Here is a 19,368-nt window from a genome sequence, read left to right as displayed (position 1 = left end):
CGTAGAAATGATTGAAATGAATTATAAGACGTAGCCAATAAATTCTTATCTGAGAAAATTATTCCAACTTTCTATACATAATATTTCCTCTATTCGTATATAACTTTTTAAAACAAAAAATCTAGGGATGTAACGATACATGATTTTGCCGATACGATACCGATACCGATATTTGTAGTAATGTATCGGCGATACCGATACCGATACCGATATCGATGGCTTGGTAGAAAAATAAATAGTGAATTATGCATAAAAAGTTACCAACATTTAACAGAGACAACTGTTAATCGTATTCTTTTAAATAAAAAAGTCAAATCAAAAAACAACAAAACCATTTATTTTAGTAGGTATTATTATTTTACGAAGTCAGTTAAACTTTAAGTAATACACATACAATCAGGTACCTAATAAAAGTTTACTATAATTGGTAGAGTTTTTTCAGAAAACAAAGTGCGCACGCGCGGGCGGCCTCCCGCGTCGTTCATTGGGCGCGGATTTTTGAATTATTTGATATCAAAAAAATTGGTTGTTTGTAAAGTAGGTTTACGATCGAGATGTTTACGTGATAACATAATGCAGTGGCAGCGCTCGAGATGAAACGGGAGATAGGTCCGTCTCTCTCTCGTTATACCTGCGATCGCGCTCGTGAGGTTTTGGTGTGACACAAGTTTATGAACATGTCACCCGACTAAAACGATTTTAAAAACGTTATCACGTTAAAAATTAAAAAAATTCCAAATTATTTATTTCTTTCCTTTACATAAACAAAGGAGACTATTTTTTGTGGGCCCACCAAGACTCGGTAACGTATAGTCATCAAAAAAAACGTGTAAAAATATAAAATTATATTATGAATTTTCTAACTTCGTTGTTTTACAAACGAAACCGGAATCATGAAATCGAATTAAAAAGCCTTATTTTGATATCATCCCTGCTGTAGTGTGCTGTCTACAAACCAAGAACAATGGCCAACATTAAAAAAAACTGGAACGAAACGTTTTTATCGATAGAATGAAAATTAAACCAAAAAGCGAAAAAAATTGCCTTCAATAAACCATTTTAGAAACTGTTTTTATTGTTATTTATATGTAAGAATATGATTGATAGCGATTTTAAATCCTGTCATTTATCAAATAAAACAATTTGTTTCTACTCAGCTAAAAAAATCCGTGTAACGAAATGTTATATCTATTGGCTGCTTTGACGGAATATGTCAGATTCCTCCTGTCGTAGCCCCCAGCCCCCTGCGTCAATGTTTGCAATGAATGTAAACAATGTTTTTTTTACCTATTTAAAAATGATATTGCTACAACATAAGAGCGTTTAATATTACAATTGAACATGAATAATAAAATAGCTGTGCAAATGGATACCTATCCTAATATTATGTACCTAGTCATAAAATATCATCTACCTAAATACCTACTTAACTAATAATTTCTTATTGAATCAGTTTTCTCAATCGCTAAAATCGCATCAAGGTCCAGAAACTTGAGGTACACCCACTTATATCTATTTATAACCAAATCGGGTCTCTGTGTTTGTGCTACCTTCGTTGTGTTTGATTTCCGAGCTTTAAATCGTGACAATGTATATGATGTTTTCTAATATTTATTTATTCATTTATTAAAATATATTGTACCCAATGATTCGGATGGGTCACACAAGACAAATCGCTCATTATCAGTTAGTTTTTATGTAGTAATGAGGTGAAAGTTTGCACACGTATTTCTAAAGATTCCGGTTAACCCTTAATAAGGCGCGCGCCTGTGTTACAGCTAGAAAGTAAGTTACAGTGGAAATAGTGTAAACAGATACTGCAGAATTAAAAAAAAGTATTTTGAAAAAGGGGGGATGGTTTTTTACCCCCTTTTTTTGGGTGGGAAATAATATCCCTTTGCCCGATTATGTATGTGCACTGTGTCTCGAAGTGGGAAAATAATTCCCTTCGCCTATTTAGGCAAAGGGAATTATGCCTAGTTTTGTTGTTATTCATATACTAGTATTTCACCTGGTTTCGCTTTTGTCATTTCATTTATTTTTTAATTTTTTTTTTATGCGTTACGAACTTTTATTTTATTTACCTATGAATATTATCATGCATGATAAATAAAAAGCGGTATTGCAATCGTATTTTTATTCTAATAATACATATAGCTAATTACAAGTAAGCTAAAAGCGTGTTAAAAATATAATTATTCTTGGGGTGAAGCCTCGTGGAATAAAACATTTCTTTGCACATAGTGCAACTTGGCACGTGGAACATACTATTTTTGTTCTTCTCTCCTCTTTTTTTTGTGCTACAAAATCGGCATATCGGCATCTTTTGTAAGTATTTCCTTCATCTGGAAGATGGACGCCGACATTGAGTAAACGTATCGCATCTGGAACTCCAAAGTTGTTACAAATAAATTATTCCATGTAAATATCACATCTACATCCCCTAAGAAGCTTACTTTCATTCAAATTTCAGCATTCTATTATTATTTGTATTTTGTATTGACATATTTGTGAGTTCAAACTTTCATATATATAATAAGAAATAAATTATAAACTCAATCGGGCCAAGGGAATAATTTTCCCACTTAGTATTTCGCAGATTTTAACGCTGTTATCAATGTTATACGCATAAAATCAATATAAAAACATAGCTAAAGTTGTCATTTCATAAAAGATGGAAACATAATCTACTTACAAGATTTTTCGTTGAACAATAAAAGATTTTTTCTCGGAAGTAACCAAAAAATGACCGTTATTTTAGCACTTTTTCACGTCACTGAACTTTGACATTGCCATTTCAATATAAGGTAGTCATTTTTTGAAAAGTGTTGCAAGTTATGAAATTTAAAATCTTCTAAAGAATAGTATATTTCGGTTGCGTTCATTCTATGGGCTATCTTTCATGTAAAATAAACATGTTTTTCAAAATAGTCTTGGTGGGAAACTATATCCCTTTGCCTTATTAAGGGTTAAAACATGTAAAAGTAATGTCACCACTGTAATCTGGGGACTTCAAGGAACAAATTAACACACATTTCATTAATATACGCTAAGAAATTGAGGTGGGCCTATTCTCCAAACAAAAAAAATCGTCTCCTTTGTGATTGGAACACTCCTAGTAAGCAAATAAAATGCTTGTGTCAGGAGATTCCGCTCTTCCTTAACACTATTACAGAAACAGAAATAAAACAATATGAATGAATACAATGCAAAAACATAAAAGAAAAGAAAGAATTTAATAAAAAAATATCGGTATCGGTTGATTTATTATCGGCGATACCGATATATCGGTATCCGTATCGGTATCGTTACATCCCTAAAAAAATCATTATTTTCCAAATTAAACAACGATATTTAAAAAAATATATATATACTAACATTATACGTATAAAGCTGAAGAGTTTGTTTGTTTTTTTGTTTGAACGCGCTAATCTTGGGAACTACTGGTCCGATTGGAAAAATTCTTTCAGTGTTAGATAGCTCATTTATCGAGGAAGGCTATAGGGTATGTCGGCGCAACGACGATAAACGACTACCCTCAAACTTCTAAATAATTATAACTAGCTAAAGTTTACTTTGATCTTTTTAAATAAGTGGTTGATTCATTAATCAACCACTAATGAAACAATTAAATTAACGAAATAATTAATGTTTGTTAAAACTGATGAAAATTCATTGTCAAAATTCGAGTGGCAACGCTCAAACTAATTCTTGTGAGTCATGGTTCGCTTTAAATACGAGCGCCCGACGGCACAGAGCACATTCACTCGCCGGCCGTTGGAGCGTTCGGAGCTCTCTCTATAATTACGACGAGAATAAAAAGGGCAGAAAAATACCCACAGGCGTTCTACTCCCAGTATGAGCGTCTGCCCTGATGACGGTGACGTCAGAATTGCTGATGTCACTCTTTTTAAAAATAGCCTTCGGGGCCCTTCTTCCGTCAGGTACAATATATCATCACGCTACGACCAACAGGAGTGGAGCCACGGGGGTGAAATCGCGCGGAGCAGCTTGTTAAGTACATATAACACGCATTATTTATAAGAAGATGCATAAGGCCATCCAGTAAGGACTTGTACCCAGTAACGATTGCGACATCGCGCACACGTTTCCATAAAGTATATTATGGCAATCACCACCACCGCGACGCTGCCCCGCCGAAGACAATCATGCACACTCACTGCACACTCTTGGTTCCAACTTCCAACATTGAACCGGAGTGACGTAGTTTAAGTTAGGTATAATTTAAAATGTATTTTTTTATTACAATAAATTATTATTAAGTAAATTTCGTTTTTTTCTTGCGCCTTCGCGGGTCGGTCAATATATAATTAGCTAGTTAATAATAATTAATTATTTGTAAAATAATAACAGTACTTTTTCATGGTTCTAATTAAATTACGATTTTCACAAGCTGAAAAAATAATTAAAAAAATCAAATTGACATAAGCTTCAAAACAATCTGTGTATACATTTTAGAATTGTTTTGGATAATTTTGTTTATATTTTATAATAACAAGAATGTTATCTTCGGTACGTTACAGCCAAAATTTATATTATTTATTAAGTGATTTACTTATTAGAAATACCAATATTAATTACTGAATTAGCGCTTCGTCACTGGCATAAAAACTACTTTTATATACGTTTACATTAACAATACGAGCTATGCCCCGCGGTTTTACCCGCATTGATATATATATACTATAGCCTTTATAGATAAATGAGCTATCTAACACTGAAAGAATTTTTCAAATCGGACCAGTGGTTCCTGAGATTGGCGCGATCAAACAAACTCAGCTTTATTATATGAAATTATAGAAGTATAGATTACAAGAGCTAAATAATAGGAAGCTGTAAGTAGCTACTTCCCACCATAAACAACATCATTTAATTTCAGAAGTATTGCTTCGCTGTAACCAAAAAACTCATCAAAAGGGGTACGATTTTAAAAGGTAAATGTTATGCTGTTTTATTCATATTTTACTACGAAGTTTAATGTTATTACGAAACACTTTAAATACACAGAAAGATGTAATCCAGCTTTTTCATAGCAAACTTGAAAAAGTTCTACCGAAGCTTTTTAATAAAATTGTAAAAAAAAGCTCAAATGGATGGTTTAGACAAATATCAAAAGGTATACAAATTCTCAGTAAAACCGTAAGCTGTAAATCTGTAACGACGTCCAATTATTGCAACAGAATCTATCAAACCACAATTATCGTCAATCTAAACATATTTTCAATTATAATATGACTTATTAACGGTTGCCAAATTACTGATATTTTCCAGAAAATTATAATTATGAAATTTGCGGAGGAGTCGCCTTTGACATCATTAATTGATATAATTTTATCATCTATATGCGGTTTGCTTTAAAAGCATTGTTTAACATGACCACTTTTAAAAGTGAAACCACATAGTGGTCTGTTTATAAAAGGTTAACTAATGATAGAGGTAACAAACGGTCCAGTGAGTGCTTCCAATTGACGGAAGGCTTATTCTGTTTGTTCATTTTATTATTAAAAGGTTGATGTGTATGTTTAAAGTCAGAAGCATTAAGCTCTTTGAGAAAACAAAACAAATCTTACTCCTATTTTGAGTTAATGCAGATAAATGGCAATGATTAAGCCTGATGTCAAGAAAATATGAGAAAGCACATAAGCTATTGAAACATCGAAAGCTTACACACAAACATAAGCTAATTAGACAAGGGCCTACATGTTATGTAAGACCAGAAAAAAAATAGCCAGCTTTACTTGGTAAAGGTGTACCTTTCTAATCAAGAGTATTTTTGAGTTAATTAATATCTTACAATTAATTTTTCGTGCAATCGTTGATTAACACGTTCCTCGTCCAGTATGCTCCAGGCCAGGGAGCTACAGCATCAGCCATCACACGTACGACTGCCTCGTCATCGGGGCGGGCGGTGCTGGTCTCCGAGCGGCGATATCCCTTGCTGAACAGAAGTTCTCCGTGGCGCTCGTCTCCAAGCTGTTCCCAACTAGATCACATACCATCGCGGCTCAGGGTGGCATGAATGCATCTATAGGTGCCTAATGAGCGACTAATATTATCTATAACTAATATATCTAAAGTCTGTGAGGATGGATGTTTGTTGCTCTTTCACAGGAAAAGAACAGAATGGATTTTGATAATATTTGGTGGTGGTATAACTTCAAAGAGCTAGAGAATTTAAAGATTGTCTGTGCCAAATTGCATCAAAATCTGTTGAGAGGTTTAAGCGGGAAAGCATAACAGACAGACAGACAGAGTTACTTTCGCATTTATAATATAAGTAGGATGGAAAGGTTAATTGATGGACTATTTTGCACGTGTACGTATTTTAATTTAGATCGAAAATTCAGTTTGACCATCACTGAAAATATTAATTCGTGGAACTGACTGAAATTAATTTGTTCTCTGGTCAACTATTAATAGATATTTACTAATTAATCAGTAATTATTATTTACAAGCGGTCCACCCCGGCTTCGTCCGTGGTACATTTTTATGTTTTCTCTACATAAGAACCATCCTGGTACTTCAAGGTTTATTATATTAATAAAAAAAAGAATTATCGAAATCGGTCCACCCGTTCTCGAGTTATGCGCTTACCAACACATTTTGCGATTCATTTTTATATTATTTATTATAAAGGAAAAAATATAAAATAAAATAACATGAAAAATTTCGAATAATAAACATTTACCAACATTTTTTTTATAATTTTTAATTAATAATTGTGGTAATTTTATATCGGCCTTTGCCTTAATAAATGATCATTGATCATATACATAACTTAAACAAATGAAAATTCGTGGTCTGTCCTTGTTATTCTTAATAATACATCATCTTGCAGGCAGTATGCATGAAGATGATTGGAGATGGCACTTTTATGATACGGTTAAAGGATCTGACTGGCTTGGAGATCAAGTGGGTGTTTTTATTCAACACATTATAAAATACTGAACTCAACTTACTCACAAAAACTACCATATTATTACAATTGTTATTAGCGCTTGCTCTAAACGTATTGTTGTAAATTTGCTTTACTTACCTAGGTACTTACTAAAGTGGTGCATGGTCCCAAAGTTATTTTTAGCCTTCGAAGATTTACTGTACTACCCTTTAATAAAATAACTGCAGGTATAATATCATCAGACATCAATTTATTTCAACATTACTCTATGTCTCTATGAAATTCAGTCACTAGTAACACGTATTATTGTAGGATTCGATTCAACACTTAACCCGAGACGCGCCGAACTGTGTGTACGAACTAGAGAATATGGGTATGCCGTTCTCCAGGACGCAAGATGGGAAGATTTACCAGCGGTCCTTTGGCGGGGGAACCAAAATGCAAGGCAAGGAGATTGCTAAACGCACCTGCTGTGTTGCTGACCGGTATGATCGAATGCTTCAAATTAAACAAAACATTGATATGTTTATTAATAAACAGACTAGACTAGACTCGTAGTTGATTAATAAACCGGTTTCCTTACTACCTTCATTTATAAAGAAACTAGATTTCCGCCCGCGGCTTCGCAAGCGTTTTCAAAGGAAAACCCGCATAGTTCCCGTTCCCGTGGGATTTCCGGGATAAAACCTATCCTATGTGTTAATCCATGTTTCCCTCTATATGTGTGCTAAATTTCATTGTAATCGGTTCAGTAGTTTTTACGTGAAAGAGTAACAAACATCCATACATCCTTACAAACTTTCGCCTTTATATGTAATACATATTAGAAAAATATTAGAAATACCACAATATTACAATATTTCCTGTGCAAATACTTCTTAAAACTTAAAAAACTTACGGAATATAAGAAGACGAGCAATATTATCCAATTAAAATTCCACTACAGAATCTAGCTTTATTCAATCTTTTATAAATGGAAAGCCAGATATCACTTACAATAAGAGCACTTTACGGGTTTTCTTAGTTCTTAGTTCAATTTTGCTTTACAATAGAACAATAATAACAAGTACAAAAAGCTTAGGTATTTTTTTCCTTCAAGTCGACCAAACGACCGAGACATTCGAATGTGTAGAAAAAAAACCTTTTTGTTGTATTTAATTTAATAAATAGTTAAAACAATAACTAATAAATAATAATTTTCAAAAAGGAACGCTTAAATAAGACGAGGTACATCCGTAGGACATCCATATGTGTAAAATTAAATCGATCTGAGGATATGGGAAGTCTGGTTCATAAAATATTATCCTGAAAGTGGAAAAATGAATGTGTCCGGTAACGTGTTATAACTGAACGCGACGAATACATAAAAGCCATCGAGAGAGTGCACTGAAAACATATTTAACGGAACGCAAGGCTTTCTCATTACTTTTAAAATAAATTGTTAAAAACTACATAATACTAAAGTTATACAGAAATAGTTTTAAGTTAGGAGAAAAACAGATAAGTCACAAAATTAATTATTAATTCTACTTGTCTTATATTATTTACAAGAATAGAACATAGTTCTCATGTACAAGATCTTTTATAGTAACATAATTATGCGATGAGTACTGTAAGCTTAAAGTCCTATTTGTTTCATGTAGGTATGATTATTGGTCTTAGAAATTAAAGGAAATAAATACCTTGACAAAAGGAATAAATGAATGTTCTTGGAAGGGTGAGGAAAGCCAGCCAAGAAGCCCAAAATTTCGTTAGAATTTTCCTCTTAATTTTCGTCCTTTGGATGTTCCTGTTAATAGGTCCGCAAGTGTATTTCTGCTGTAATACGTTATTGAAAACTGAGTTCGATGTATTGACAAAATGTGTTTTTTTAATATTTTCGAATATCCATCTCCTTGTTTATTTGAACATGCATTCGTCTTTATATGTTTTAAAATTAATCTGCTTTTAAAAAATCTGTGTATGAAATATGCTTGTTACAAATTAATGCTTTGTAAATAGCTACATTCAATTAAATGTTCATGTAATGGTTCATTTATAAATTACTAGCTTTCCGACCGCGGCTTCGCCCGCGTTTTCAAAGAAATACCCGTTCCCGTAGGATTTCCGGGATAAAACCTATCCTATGTCCTTTCTCGGGTATCAAAATATCTCTATACAGAATTTCATGCAAATTGGTTCTGTAGTTAAGGCGTGATTGAGTAACAGACAGACAGACAGAGTTACTTTAGCATTTATAATATTATATAGTATGGATTCAAACAGTATACACATTCCAATGCTCCAATAGTAATTTTTGGATAAACAAAATAACGTCGTGTTTTTAAATAATAATATGTTATTTTTAGTCAAGAAAAAACATAGATAAAAATCAAAGACTTAGGCACAAGTACAAACATTTCGCTAGACGGTAGCAAGCGTACTAAACACGTGGGTTTACAAAAAAAAAAAAAAAAACAAATATAAAGCCACGTGTTGAGAACCTCCCTAATTTTTGGTCACGTCGAAAAATAAAAGAGCGATCCGTTCGGTTCACGTTTCAATATACGTGACGTTTAGACATCAAAGGGGTTTAAAATTTTTCATTATATTATATACTAGAATTCATTTTAATTTAACCAATGTTTCAAGCTTGTATGTCTGTGTCGGCGAGTGTATTGATTATCGTTCAGATTTAGGCTACTGACGCGTATCAATTTCTTGCTGTCGATATTCTGTCATCAAACAATGATTGTAATGTGAGACCAAATATGATGTGCATTGTTATTTTTGTTATTCGTAATTGTATAATAGTTGAATAAGCATATTATCTATTTACAATTAATGGCAAACTAAATACAATTGGACATTTGAAGCTAAAAATGGTATCTAGTTTACCTACATCGGAAATCGGGCATTTAGATATAGGTACATTTTGGAGTTTTGTAGATGCAACTTAAACGTATTTCAATTTTTTTAGGATTCTGTAATAAAGATTAAAGTAAATTTTAACGTAGAAGTATGAAAACCAGTATATTTCTTTGTATAATCTTTATCATCTAAATCATCGCATTGGAATTGGGAACTATAGATAATCCATACTAATATTATAAATGCGAAAGTAACTCTGTCTGTCTGTCTGTTACTCAATCACGCCTAAACTACTGAACCAATTTGCATGTAATTTGGTATGGAGATATTTTGATACCCGAGAAAGGACATAGGCTACCTTTTATTGCGAAATATGTACCACGGGCGAAGCCGGGGCGGACCTCTACTATCTTATATATTTAGAAACTTAATTAAGAAAGAATGGTTGTATATTAATGGCTGTAACTGAGCCATTTCTTTTACAGCACCGGTCACGCGTTACTGCACACATTGTACGGATATAGCACGAAGTTTAAGAACATCAAGTTGTTTACGGAGTTCTTCGTACTGGACCTTCTTGTGCAGGGCGGCGCGGTGGTCGGCGCACTAGCTTTGGACATGGACGATACTAGTTTACATAGGTGAAGTAAAATATCTAAAAAAGGGTTCAAATTGCGTACCTATTTCTTAGTTTATTGTAAATTATCTCTTTTGTTTGAAAAAAGTCTTTATAGTTCATCATGTTGCAAGATGATTGATAGCTATTTAATTTTCGAAAGCTCATAAATATTTATATTGAAAAAAATCAATGGTACCTATGATTTTAGAAGTTATCAGTTCAAGTAAGTAGGTATATTTCAAAATAATTGGACTCATCTAGAAATCGATTTCTATCATAGTGTAATCGACTCACACCTCATCATATTTCAACATCGTTCAAAAGTCTAGCCTAATTATATCTAATTATGTATATAAATCTTAAGGTTCCAAGCGAAAAACACGGTGATAGCGACCGGCGGGTACCCCAGGATGTATTTCTCGTGCACCGCAGCACACACGTGCACCGGCGATGGCTGCTCCATGCTCACTAGGATCGGATACCCACTGCAGGATATGGAGTTCATACAGTTCCATCCTACTGGTATAGTTTTATTTATTTGATAGTAGCTGCCCTACGATGTTGTTCTGCTCTATGGCCCCTGTTTCGTGTTTTCCCTTTATAACAATGAAGAACCGTCCTCATACTTCAAGGAATATGATAAAAAAGTTGTATATACGATTTATATTTTATGATAATTAATTTCAAATTAGTACGGTATTCGTATATTGCTATACCTACTCTGTTTATGCGTTCGAATCCCGGGCAAATTCCGCACGATTATACCACTACTTAATAACTCTATCAGACTAAGTTAATAATGAACCGAAATTATCTATCATTATTTCGTAATATTCCACAAATCCTGCATAGAAACCCAAACCGCATGTAACAGTTATGCTAATTAATAACCTATTAACAAAATTGTTTTCAGGATTAGAGCGTTATTGGATTTAAAATGGATAGATTTGCATGTGATTTGGTTGTTAGGTATGTACGGATCCGGGTGTCTCATGACGGAAGGTTGTCGCGGTGAAGGCGGCTACCTGGTGAACAGCGAGGGTCAGAGATTTATGGAGAAGTATGCGCCCAAAGCCAAGGATCTTGCTAGTCGGGATGTCGTCTCTCGGTCTATTGCTACGGAGATTCGACAAGGTTAAAAAATCAAACAGTCTTGTGATAATTATTGAGACATAGAAAGTTATTTTGGAAACTTTCTGCCTACTATATTAAAGAATCTACACGGCATCAGAAATTGTTACTTTTCTTTCAAAAACACAGTGTGAATTTAATTCACTCAGTAGTGTGTAAATGTACTGCAAATATTGATTATCCATGCACTTTCGCTTTCATACGCCTGCTACCGGTTCATTTATATAATCCTTTATTGCTATTATGTTAAAGTTCATATTACAAAAATTTATCTAATCTTCTTCATCATTTAATAAATGATTTCTCTTAAGAACTTTACCTACATCACACAAAACTTTAGACAGGTACATTTGTGTCCTATCGTAAATTGGCAAAATTGCTAATCATAAACTACTTCCAGGAAGAGGAGTAGGTCCAAAGAAGGACCACATGTACCTCCAGCTACATCATCTACCAGCTGAAGTGATCAGGGAACGGCTTCCCGGTATATCGGAGACGGCCTACACCTTCACGGGAGCTGATGTTTACACCCAACCTGTACCAATTATACCCACAGTACATTATACAATGGGTGGCATCGCAATTAACTATAAGGGAGAGGTGCGTGGGAAATAAATAAAGATTATAGCTCGGCGGAAAAGCAGACTTTAATAACTTCTGCCAACTATTTATAGGTACACAATTTCTCTTAGAATTACAACGGCACTTCGTCAATAGCCCTAGGCAGTACTATGCTGGACATTAATAACGGTTGAAATGAGGATGTCCAATAATTCATGAACGTTTAGCATATTACATACTGTGTGTACTTAATGTGGCTTCCGGCCCACTGGTAATTTACTTTGATCTGGCTAGCTTTGCCTAATATTGACACTGATTGTTTGACGAATCCTGTGATTGCTCATCCGCTATTGCGGTGGCCCAATATCAGAATTTTAGGAAATGCAATAACATTTCCCTTTGAACATCTGATATTGATCAAATCGTGTAACATATTAAACGCAATACCTGAAATTAGCTTGTTTGGTTAGAGGTCTGTGCAAATGGGTGCTGACAAGCTTTGATGTCTCTGTCACATGTGCATTGGTTAATAATATTATTGTACTGGGGAGTATTTGCTGTCGTGGGTCCGTAGGCGATTATTAATGTTTACCTTTGCTGTTGCTCTTATATTGAATTTTACATAAGGCCGCTAATTGCCAATTTTATTATTGTATTTAAATGTTATGTTTCCATGTGTTTAAGATGCAATAAATTTGTTTTCATTTCATTTCATCAATTTTCACTGATAATATGTTAACTACCCTCATACTTATTTTTTTTATTTTTTTTTATGAGAGAGGAGGCAACAGAGCAGACGCGACGCCTGATGCTAAGCGTTCAGCGTCGCCCATAAGCACCCACAACGCCAGGGACATTGGAAGTGTGATAAGTGTAATTAATATGTTTCTCTACAGTAAAAACATAATGAGCTGATTATGACGAAAATGTTACACAGGCTATTATAAATAAGAACGGTGTTGATGAAGTGATACCCGGTCTTCATTCAGCCGGTGAAGCGGTCAGTAACTGTCATGGGGCCAATCGTCTCGGCGCAAACTCGATCTTGGACACAGTGGTCTTCGGGAAGGCGGTCGGCGTGAACATTGGCAAGATAGCTAAACCCGGGGAAAAACAACAAACGTTGAATGATGTATGTTGGTTAAGTTGGACGTCTCTATAAATAGAATTTATTCAGTCTTGTCATGGAATCACCAGTCAAAAGGTAGCTAGTTTTGTTACTGTCAGGAAAGTTAAAAAAAATTAAGAAATTAGCACGTAAACTAAGAAAACTTAAAACTTCACACGTTTGATAGACGCGCGAAGACAGTGTCTGTCACCTCAAGCAGTTCAACATGACTTCATTGCGTTCAAGAAAAGCGCCTTTGTTCTCAAAAGAAATCGACAAGCAAGCATTCAATGACTAAAAAGAGTTGCAGTATAAGGGCTGGTTTTAATATCAAGTAGAAAGCTCCTATGCTATAAAATAATGTAATACCTAATGTTGTACGCATAATGCAATCGCATTAAATCTATTTTGTAATGAAGTGAAGGCTTTATCCGTTTGAAGTGGGATAGCTTTAACCACATGTATTTTAACTCAATTAGTGAAATTCCCTGATTTCGGAAATGAGATATTGCATTACATTAGTAAAATGTTGCATATTGGCAATTATGTTATTAATGATCCTCAGGTACGATTATTATTATATAGAAGGTAGGTACTTATACCTAACAATTACGTAAATTTAAAATTTAATTTTAATTTATAATACTAATTGTTGAGAATATTTGCAGAGAAAGAATAAAACACAGCACGATAAATTGTATGTTAAATTTCTCTAGTCGAATTGATATGTGAAAAGCTCAAATATTTGTTCACGGTACACGGTCGGTTAGGTACTGCACGTTACTACTTCAAAGTTCAAATATTTACGTTTGACACTTTTTTGTTTCAAGATAAAAATGTTTGCTATAATTTATAATTTTAGGAAATGTTTTAAATATACTCGATCGTTACTTGTAGAATTCGTACTTGAGAGTAGTTAAAGAGAAACATGGACAATAAATCCTTAACATATCCACGCTGTGATCAATACCATCTTAAAATTTACTTTGTTTCAATAGAGTTCACGTTACCCTTAACCTTAACCTACAGCGTACACATTGTTTAACTGCTATGAACTATTGCAGAACATTTGCGACGCATCAATTGATAACTTCGAGAAGGTTCGTAACGGCAGTGGCAGCGTGATGCCGCACGAACTTCGCCTCAACATGCGGCAAACTATGCAGAACAAGTGCGGCGTCTTCAGGGAGGCGAAACTGTTGGATGAAGGTTACAATATATAGCTTGGAGAAAGAAGAGCGCTTAGGGAAATGTCAGTTCGGTCACAGATAATATCCTGCTTCACTACGTAGTATGAAATAAAGTCGGTGTCTGGCTGACTCTATGAATGCTTATCTTTGAAAATTACGCAACAGATTTTGTACGGTTTTTAAAAGAAAGTAAAACAAATAGTGATACTGAAGGTATTTAATTTATAAGGTCGAAGACAAAGCGGGTGAAGTCACGGGCTATTTCAGTATTTATCGAAATATAAGAAATGTTAATAAACCCATAAAAACTTAAATCATACCTATAGATGTACAATATTTAGTCATGAACCTCACCCTTTTGACACACTGTACTTACAGCAGGTGCCCACAAACAATTTTATCAGTATTTTATAATCCATCCGTATTAAAACACAAAGACAACATCAACTAATAATAGTACATATATAGGTATATGTATAGGTATATGTATAGGTACGATGCTCATAAAAGAGCCAATTATATAATGCTACTAGTTATATTTTATTTTCGTTATGAAAAAAGCGCGCACAAGGAAACTATTAACAATAATTGGTTATCCACCTACTCCACAAACAAGAAAGTCAACTTCATAATAGTCATCATCTACACACGGTCTAAACTTTATCCCTCATCCAAAAACATCTACTTTCAGCTCAAAAAGAGATATCGCAATGGTACAACGCCTTCAAGGACATCAAGGTGCTGGACCGCAAACCGAACTTCAACACCGACCTGATCGAAACCCTGGAACTGCAGAACATGTTGCAAGCGGCTGTGCAGGTGGTCGCCTGTGCGAGGAACCGAACGGAGAGCCGTGGTGCTCACTTCAGGGATGACTTCCCGAAGCGGGAGGATGAAATGGATTATAGCAAGCCTACTACAGATCAGGTGAGCGTGGTAGATGGAGTAATCGGTGGTACATACCTTCATAACTAATTTCACTCAGGTATTACCTAGTTACATAACCTATAGCAGTCAGGAATTTCGTACAGCGGTGTAAGAATTAGCGCGAACTCTTCTAATTTATATTGTTAGTATATTTCAGGACAGGACAATCTGATCTGATTCACACACGGCACGATCTGATCCCATACTAAGCTTTCGCTTGTGTTATTCAAACCAGATGGCTGATAAACATACATATATAATTTTTAAATAAATACTTATATAGATAATTAACACCCAGACAAAGAGCAAATATCTATGTTCATCACACAAATAGGTATGTGCCCAGGGTGGGAATCGAACCCACGACCTCTGGCTTGCAAGGCAGGGCCACTGCCCACTACCAACCAAGCCAACCGATCAGTCATAGATGAATATGTATTCGATACTAGCGGTCCGCCCTGCTTCGCCCGTGGTACATATTTACGTTTTCTCTACATAAGAACCATCCTCGTACTTCAAGGAATATAATAAAAAAGAATTATCGAAATCGGTTCAGCCGTTCTCGAGTTATGCGCTTACCAACACATTTTGCCATTCATTTTTATATTATACTAGCGGTCCGCCCCGGCTTCGCCCGTGGTACATGTTTACGTTTTCTCTACATAACAACCATCCTCGTACTTCAAGGAATATAATAAAAAAAGAATTATCGAAATCGGTTCAGCCGTTCTCGAGTTATGCGCTTACCAACACATTTTGCGATTCATTTTTATATATAAGACTAGCGGTCCGCCCCGGCTTCGCCCGTGGTACATATTTACGTTTTCTCTACATAAAAACCATCCTCGTACTTCAAGGAATAAAATAAAAAAAGAATTATCGAAATCGGTTTAACCGTTCTCGAGTTATGCGCTTACCAACACATTTTGCGATTCATTTTTATATATAAGACTAGCGGTCCGCCCCAGCTTCGCCTGTAGTACATATTTATGTTTTCTCTACATAAGAACCATCCTGGTACTTCAAGGAATATAATAAAAAAAGAATTATCGAAATCGGTCCACCCGTTCTCTAGTTATATGCGCTTACCAACACATTTTGCAATTCATTTTTATATAGGTATAAGAAGAAGAAGATAGATAAGACTCAACTTATTTGTATGAAGTAGGAAATCTTCACAAAATATTATATAAAAAATACTCAGGTATCACTCAATGTAAAACAGCACAGGACCCATGTCCAGCAGGCTCCATCAGATCGGTACAATAAAATAAAAGTTACATTACATACATTAACTTTAAAATTAACAATGAAAAACAATAAATAAACCTACACAGAACACATTACAAAAACATATCTACAAGAATTCAAGATCATACAAGAAAGATATGAAAATCAATACAACGAGCAAAATAAACTACCTATAAGTATTAAGTCGCAAAAGCAAAATATTACAAAGCCGAACGTAAGCTCCGCCCACTCTACAATAATAACTACTACTACGAGATTTCTATAGAACGACGACTCGATGTAGCATCGATGTAACTCCAATTCGATACTAAACTGTATACAGAATAGTCCGTACCTTTAGGAGTCGCGATATTGAAGCGATCTTGCTCGTAGCGATGTTGTTTCGATATAGCTGCAAGTTCACAACGATCGCGATGTAAACACAATTTAGTGGCTGGTTATAGAATAGTTCCCACGTTTTAAAGGTGATCGCACACTTATCCGAACCGTATGCGTCGAAGTTAAGAAAGGTTCACAAAAACATCCACCGTAATCGACCGCACTGAAGATATCGTTTTTATACTCCTAAATAATGCATTCCATTCTATTCGTACGCAGCTTGTTTAATTATTTTTAAAAAATTACTAAACCGCCTTCAAATTGTAAATATAGGCAATATTTAAATGATCCAACCGGAAAGTCAATTATCTTTTAAATCATCAAAATTCTTACACCAAGTCGAAAGCTATAATGTAAAAACACAAAAAATACAGTCGAATTTAGAACCTTTTCCTCTTTGAAGTCGGTTAAAAATGCGAGCACCTCGGGAGAGTCAACCGCATCTGATACTCCAAATATAATGACGTCAGTCAAATAAACGCGAATTAAAAATATCATTACCCGAATTAAAATATCAGGATACTGATGTTCTTTCAAATACGGACGATGACGGATGCGATGCGGCCAAGTTTGGGAGGTTTCATTATATTTTATTTAAATAATTTTAAAATTAATTTTATTCGTTTCGTTCGACGCATTCGTTTGGGATAAGTGTGCGTTAACCTTTATTATGTTGTGAAAGCGAAAATGTTGCTATAAGAGTCTACATTGATGTAAAAGCTATGCTGTGTCTGGTTATGGAATAAGCCCGCGTTTGCAATGTGACCTTGTTGAAGACAGAATAATATTTTACGTTGAATTTTATTTATGCTATTGGATTTTTGCGAACCAATATTTTAATTATTTTACATTGGATGTAGGTTTATTTTTATATATTGTGATTTGAGTAATAGTGGGTTTAATATTAGATAATATTATATAATACCCTTACCCTTATAATTCATAGGCTTTATTTCTTTGTTTGTTATGATACTTTGGGTTATGATATTTTTTACCTTAATTTATATATTTAGCAAAAATATATTTCTAATAAAGTGAGACACAGTTTTATAATTCTTATATGCTGAACAGTTTTTTATTTTTATTTGAACACGCTAATCTCAGAAACTACGGGGCCGTTTTAAAAAATTGTTTCACTGTTGGATATGTACAGGATCCCTGAGTGCTATATTATTTATACTGGGTACATAATCTTTATAATATAAATCTCGTGTCTCAATGTTTGTCCTCAATGGACTCCCAAACCACTTAGACTCTAACCGATTATAATAAAATTCGCACACCATGTGCAGTTCGATCCAACTTGAGAGATACATGATCGTAGGTGCCACGGGCGAAGCCAGGGCGGACCGCTAGTATTTTATATATGTACCTACATATGCACGGGCTTAGTGCACGGGCGTATCCAGGGTGGACCGCAAGTACCTATCTAATTCATATTTGCGTGAAATCAAACACAAGAAAATACATTACGTAAAATATTTTGTTTTATTTAATTGTAATTTGTATCTTTTCAGAAACCAAAGCCAATAGAACAGCACTGGCGCAAGCATAGTCTATCGACCGTCGACTTGGCAACGGGGAAAGTGACCATCTCATACCGACCGGTCATTGACAAGACCCTCGATGACGAAGTGCAAACCATTCCGCCAGTGCCGAGAGTATACTAGCCGTTGAACATTCTACTAGTCGTCGAACACTCTAGAACGAAATTTGATTCGATTGTTCTAGAACAATTTGAAACGTCTCGAATGTTCGAGAAGGATTTGAACAATATTTTTAGTAATCACTTTTGATAGAAGCTAGTCTCTATTGATGTTAAATGTTAATAAGGCTAAATCATGCTTGCTCAGCGTATTAAATTGTATATTATGTTGATGATTTTCGACTGTTCTTTTTTATATAGGAATAGATAGTTATCAGCAGATAATATAAAATTTTATATCTTTATAGAAAATCTTAACCAACTACAACTTGTTGAAGCTCCGGAATGCGATAGATTTAGTATAGAATAGCTTTCCGCCCGCGGCTTCGCCCGCTTTTTCAAAGAAAAACCCTTAGCATACGCATAATTCCCGTTTTCGTGAGAATTCCGGGATAAAACCTACCCTATGTGTTAATCCAAGTTACCTTCTATGTGTGTTAAATTTCATTGATATCGGTTCATTAGTATTTGCGTGAAAGAGTAACAAACACACACATACACAACCATCCTCACAAACTTTCGCATTTATAATATTACTTTAACATAACTAGTTAGGATAGTGTTTATTGGCATAGAAATAAATGAGTAGGTAATTTACTAAAAGCTTTGTTTTATTTCTTCAATCTACGCGCCTATACCTACCTATTATAAGTATTAGAATTTCATTACATTTTATGTAGTACGAATTGTAAGATAACTTTGTACATATGGTAAAGAATTTCCTAGAT

General features: G+C 34.5%; 1 protein-coding gene across 2 annotated transcripts; it reads left to right on the top strand.

Annotated features, from left to right (window-relative positions):
* Window positions 1–6,021: 6,021 nt before the first annotated feature.
* On the top strand, window positions 6,022–18,607 carry LOC149911374 (succinate dehydrogenase [ubiquinone] flavoprotein subunit, mitochondrial-like). Of its 2 annotated transcripts, none has more exons than XM_090116415.1 (11): window positions 6,022–6,052; window positions 6,861–6,934; window positions 7,233–7,405; window positions 10,256–10,411; window positions 10,754–10,911; window positions 11,359–11,523; window positions 11,921–12,120; window positions 13,019–13,213; window positions 14,254–14,398; window positions 15,071–15,315; window positions 18,462–18,607. In XM_090116415.1, the coding sequence occupies exons 1-11, from the start codon at window positions 6,037–6,039 to the stop codon at window positions 18,603–18,605; spliced, it is 1,671 nt and encodes a 556-aa protein (XP_089972541.1). In that variant the 5' UTR covers window positions 6,022–6,036; the 3' UTR covers window positions 18,606–18,607. The 2 variants fall into 2 exon arrangements, with proteins under 2 accessions (XP_089972541.1, XP_089972471.1); XM_090116345.1 differs by having other exon boundaries at window positions 6,037–6,052; window positions 15,071–15,306; window positions 18,453–18,607.
* Window positions 18,608–19,368: the final 761 nt, after the last annotated feature.

The sequence above is a fragment of the Colias eurytheme genome, chromosome 1 (assembly GCF_061535395.1).
Source record: "Colias eurytheme isolate Ceu_HAF_F1 chromosome 1, ilColEury1 Martin Lab GWU primary, whole genome shotgun sequence".
Lineage (NCBI taxonomy): Eukaryota > Metazoa > Arthropoda > Insecta > Lepidoptera > Pieridae > Colias > Colias eurytheme.
Note: the sequence above shows the minus strand (reverse complement) of the source record. Positions and strands in the feature narration are given on the sequence as shown.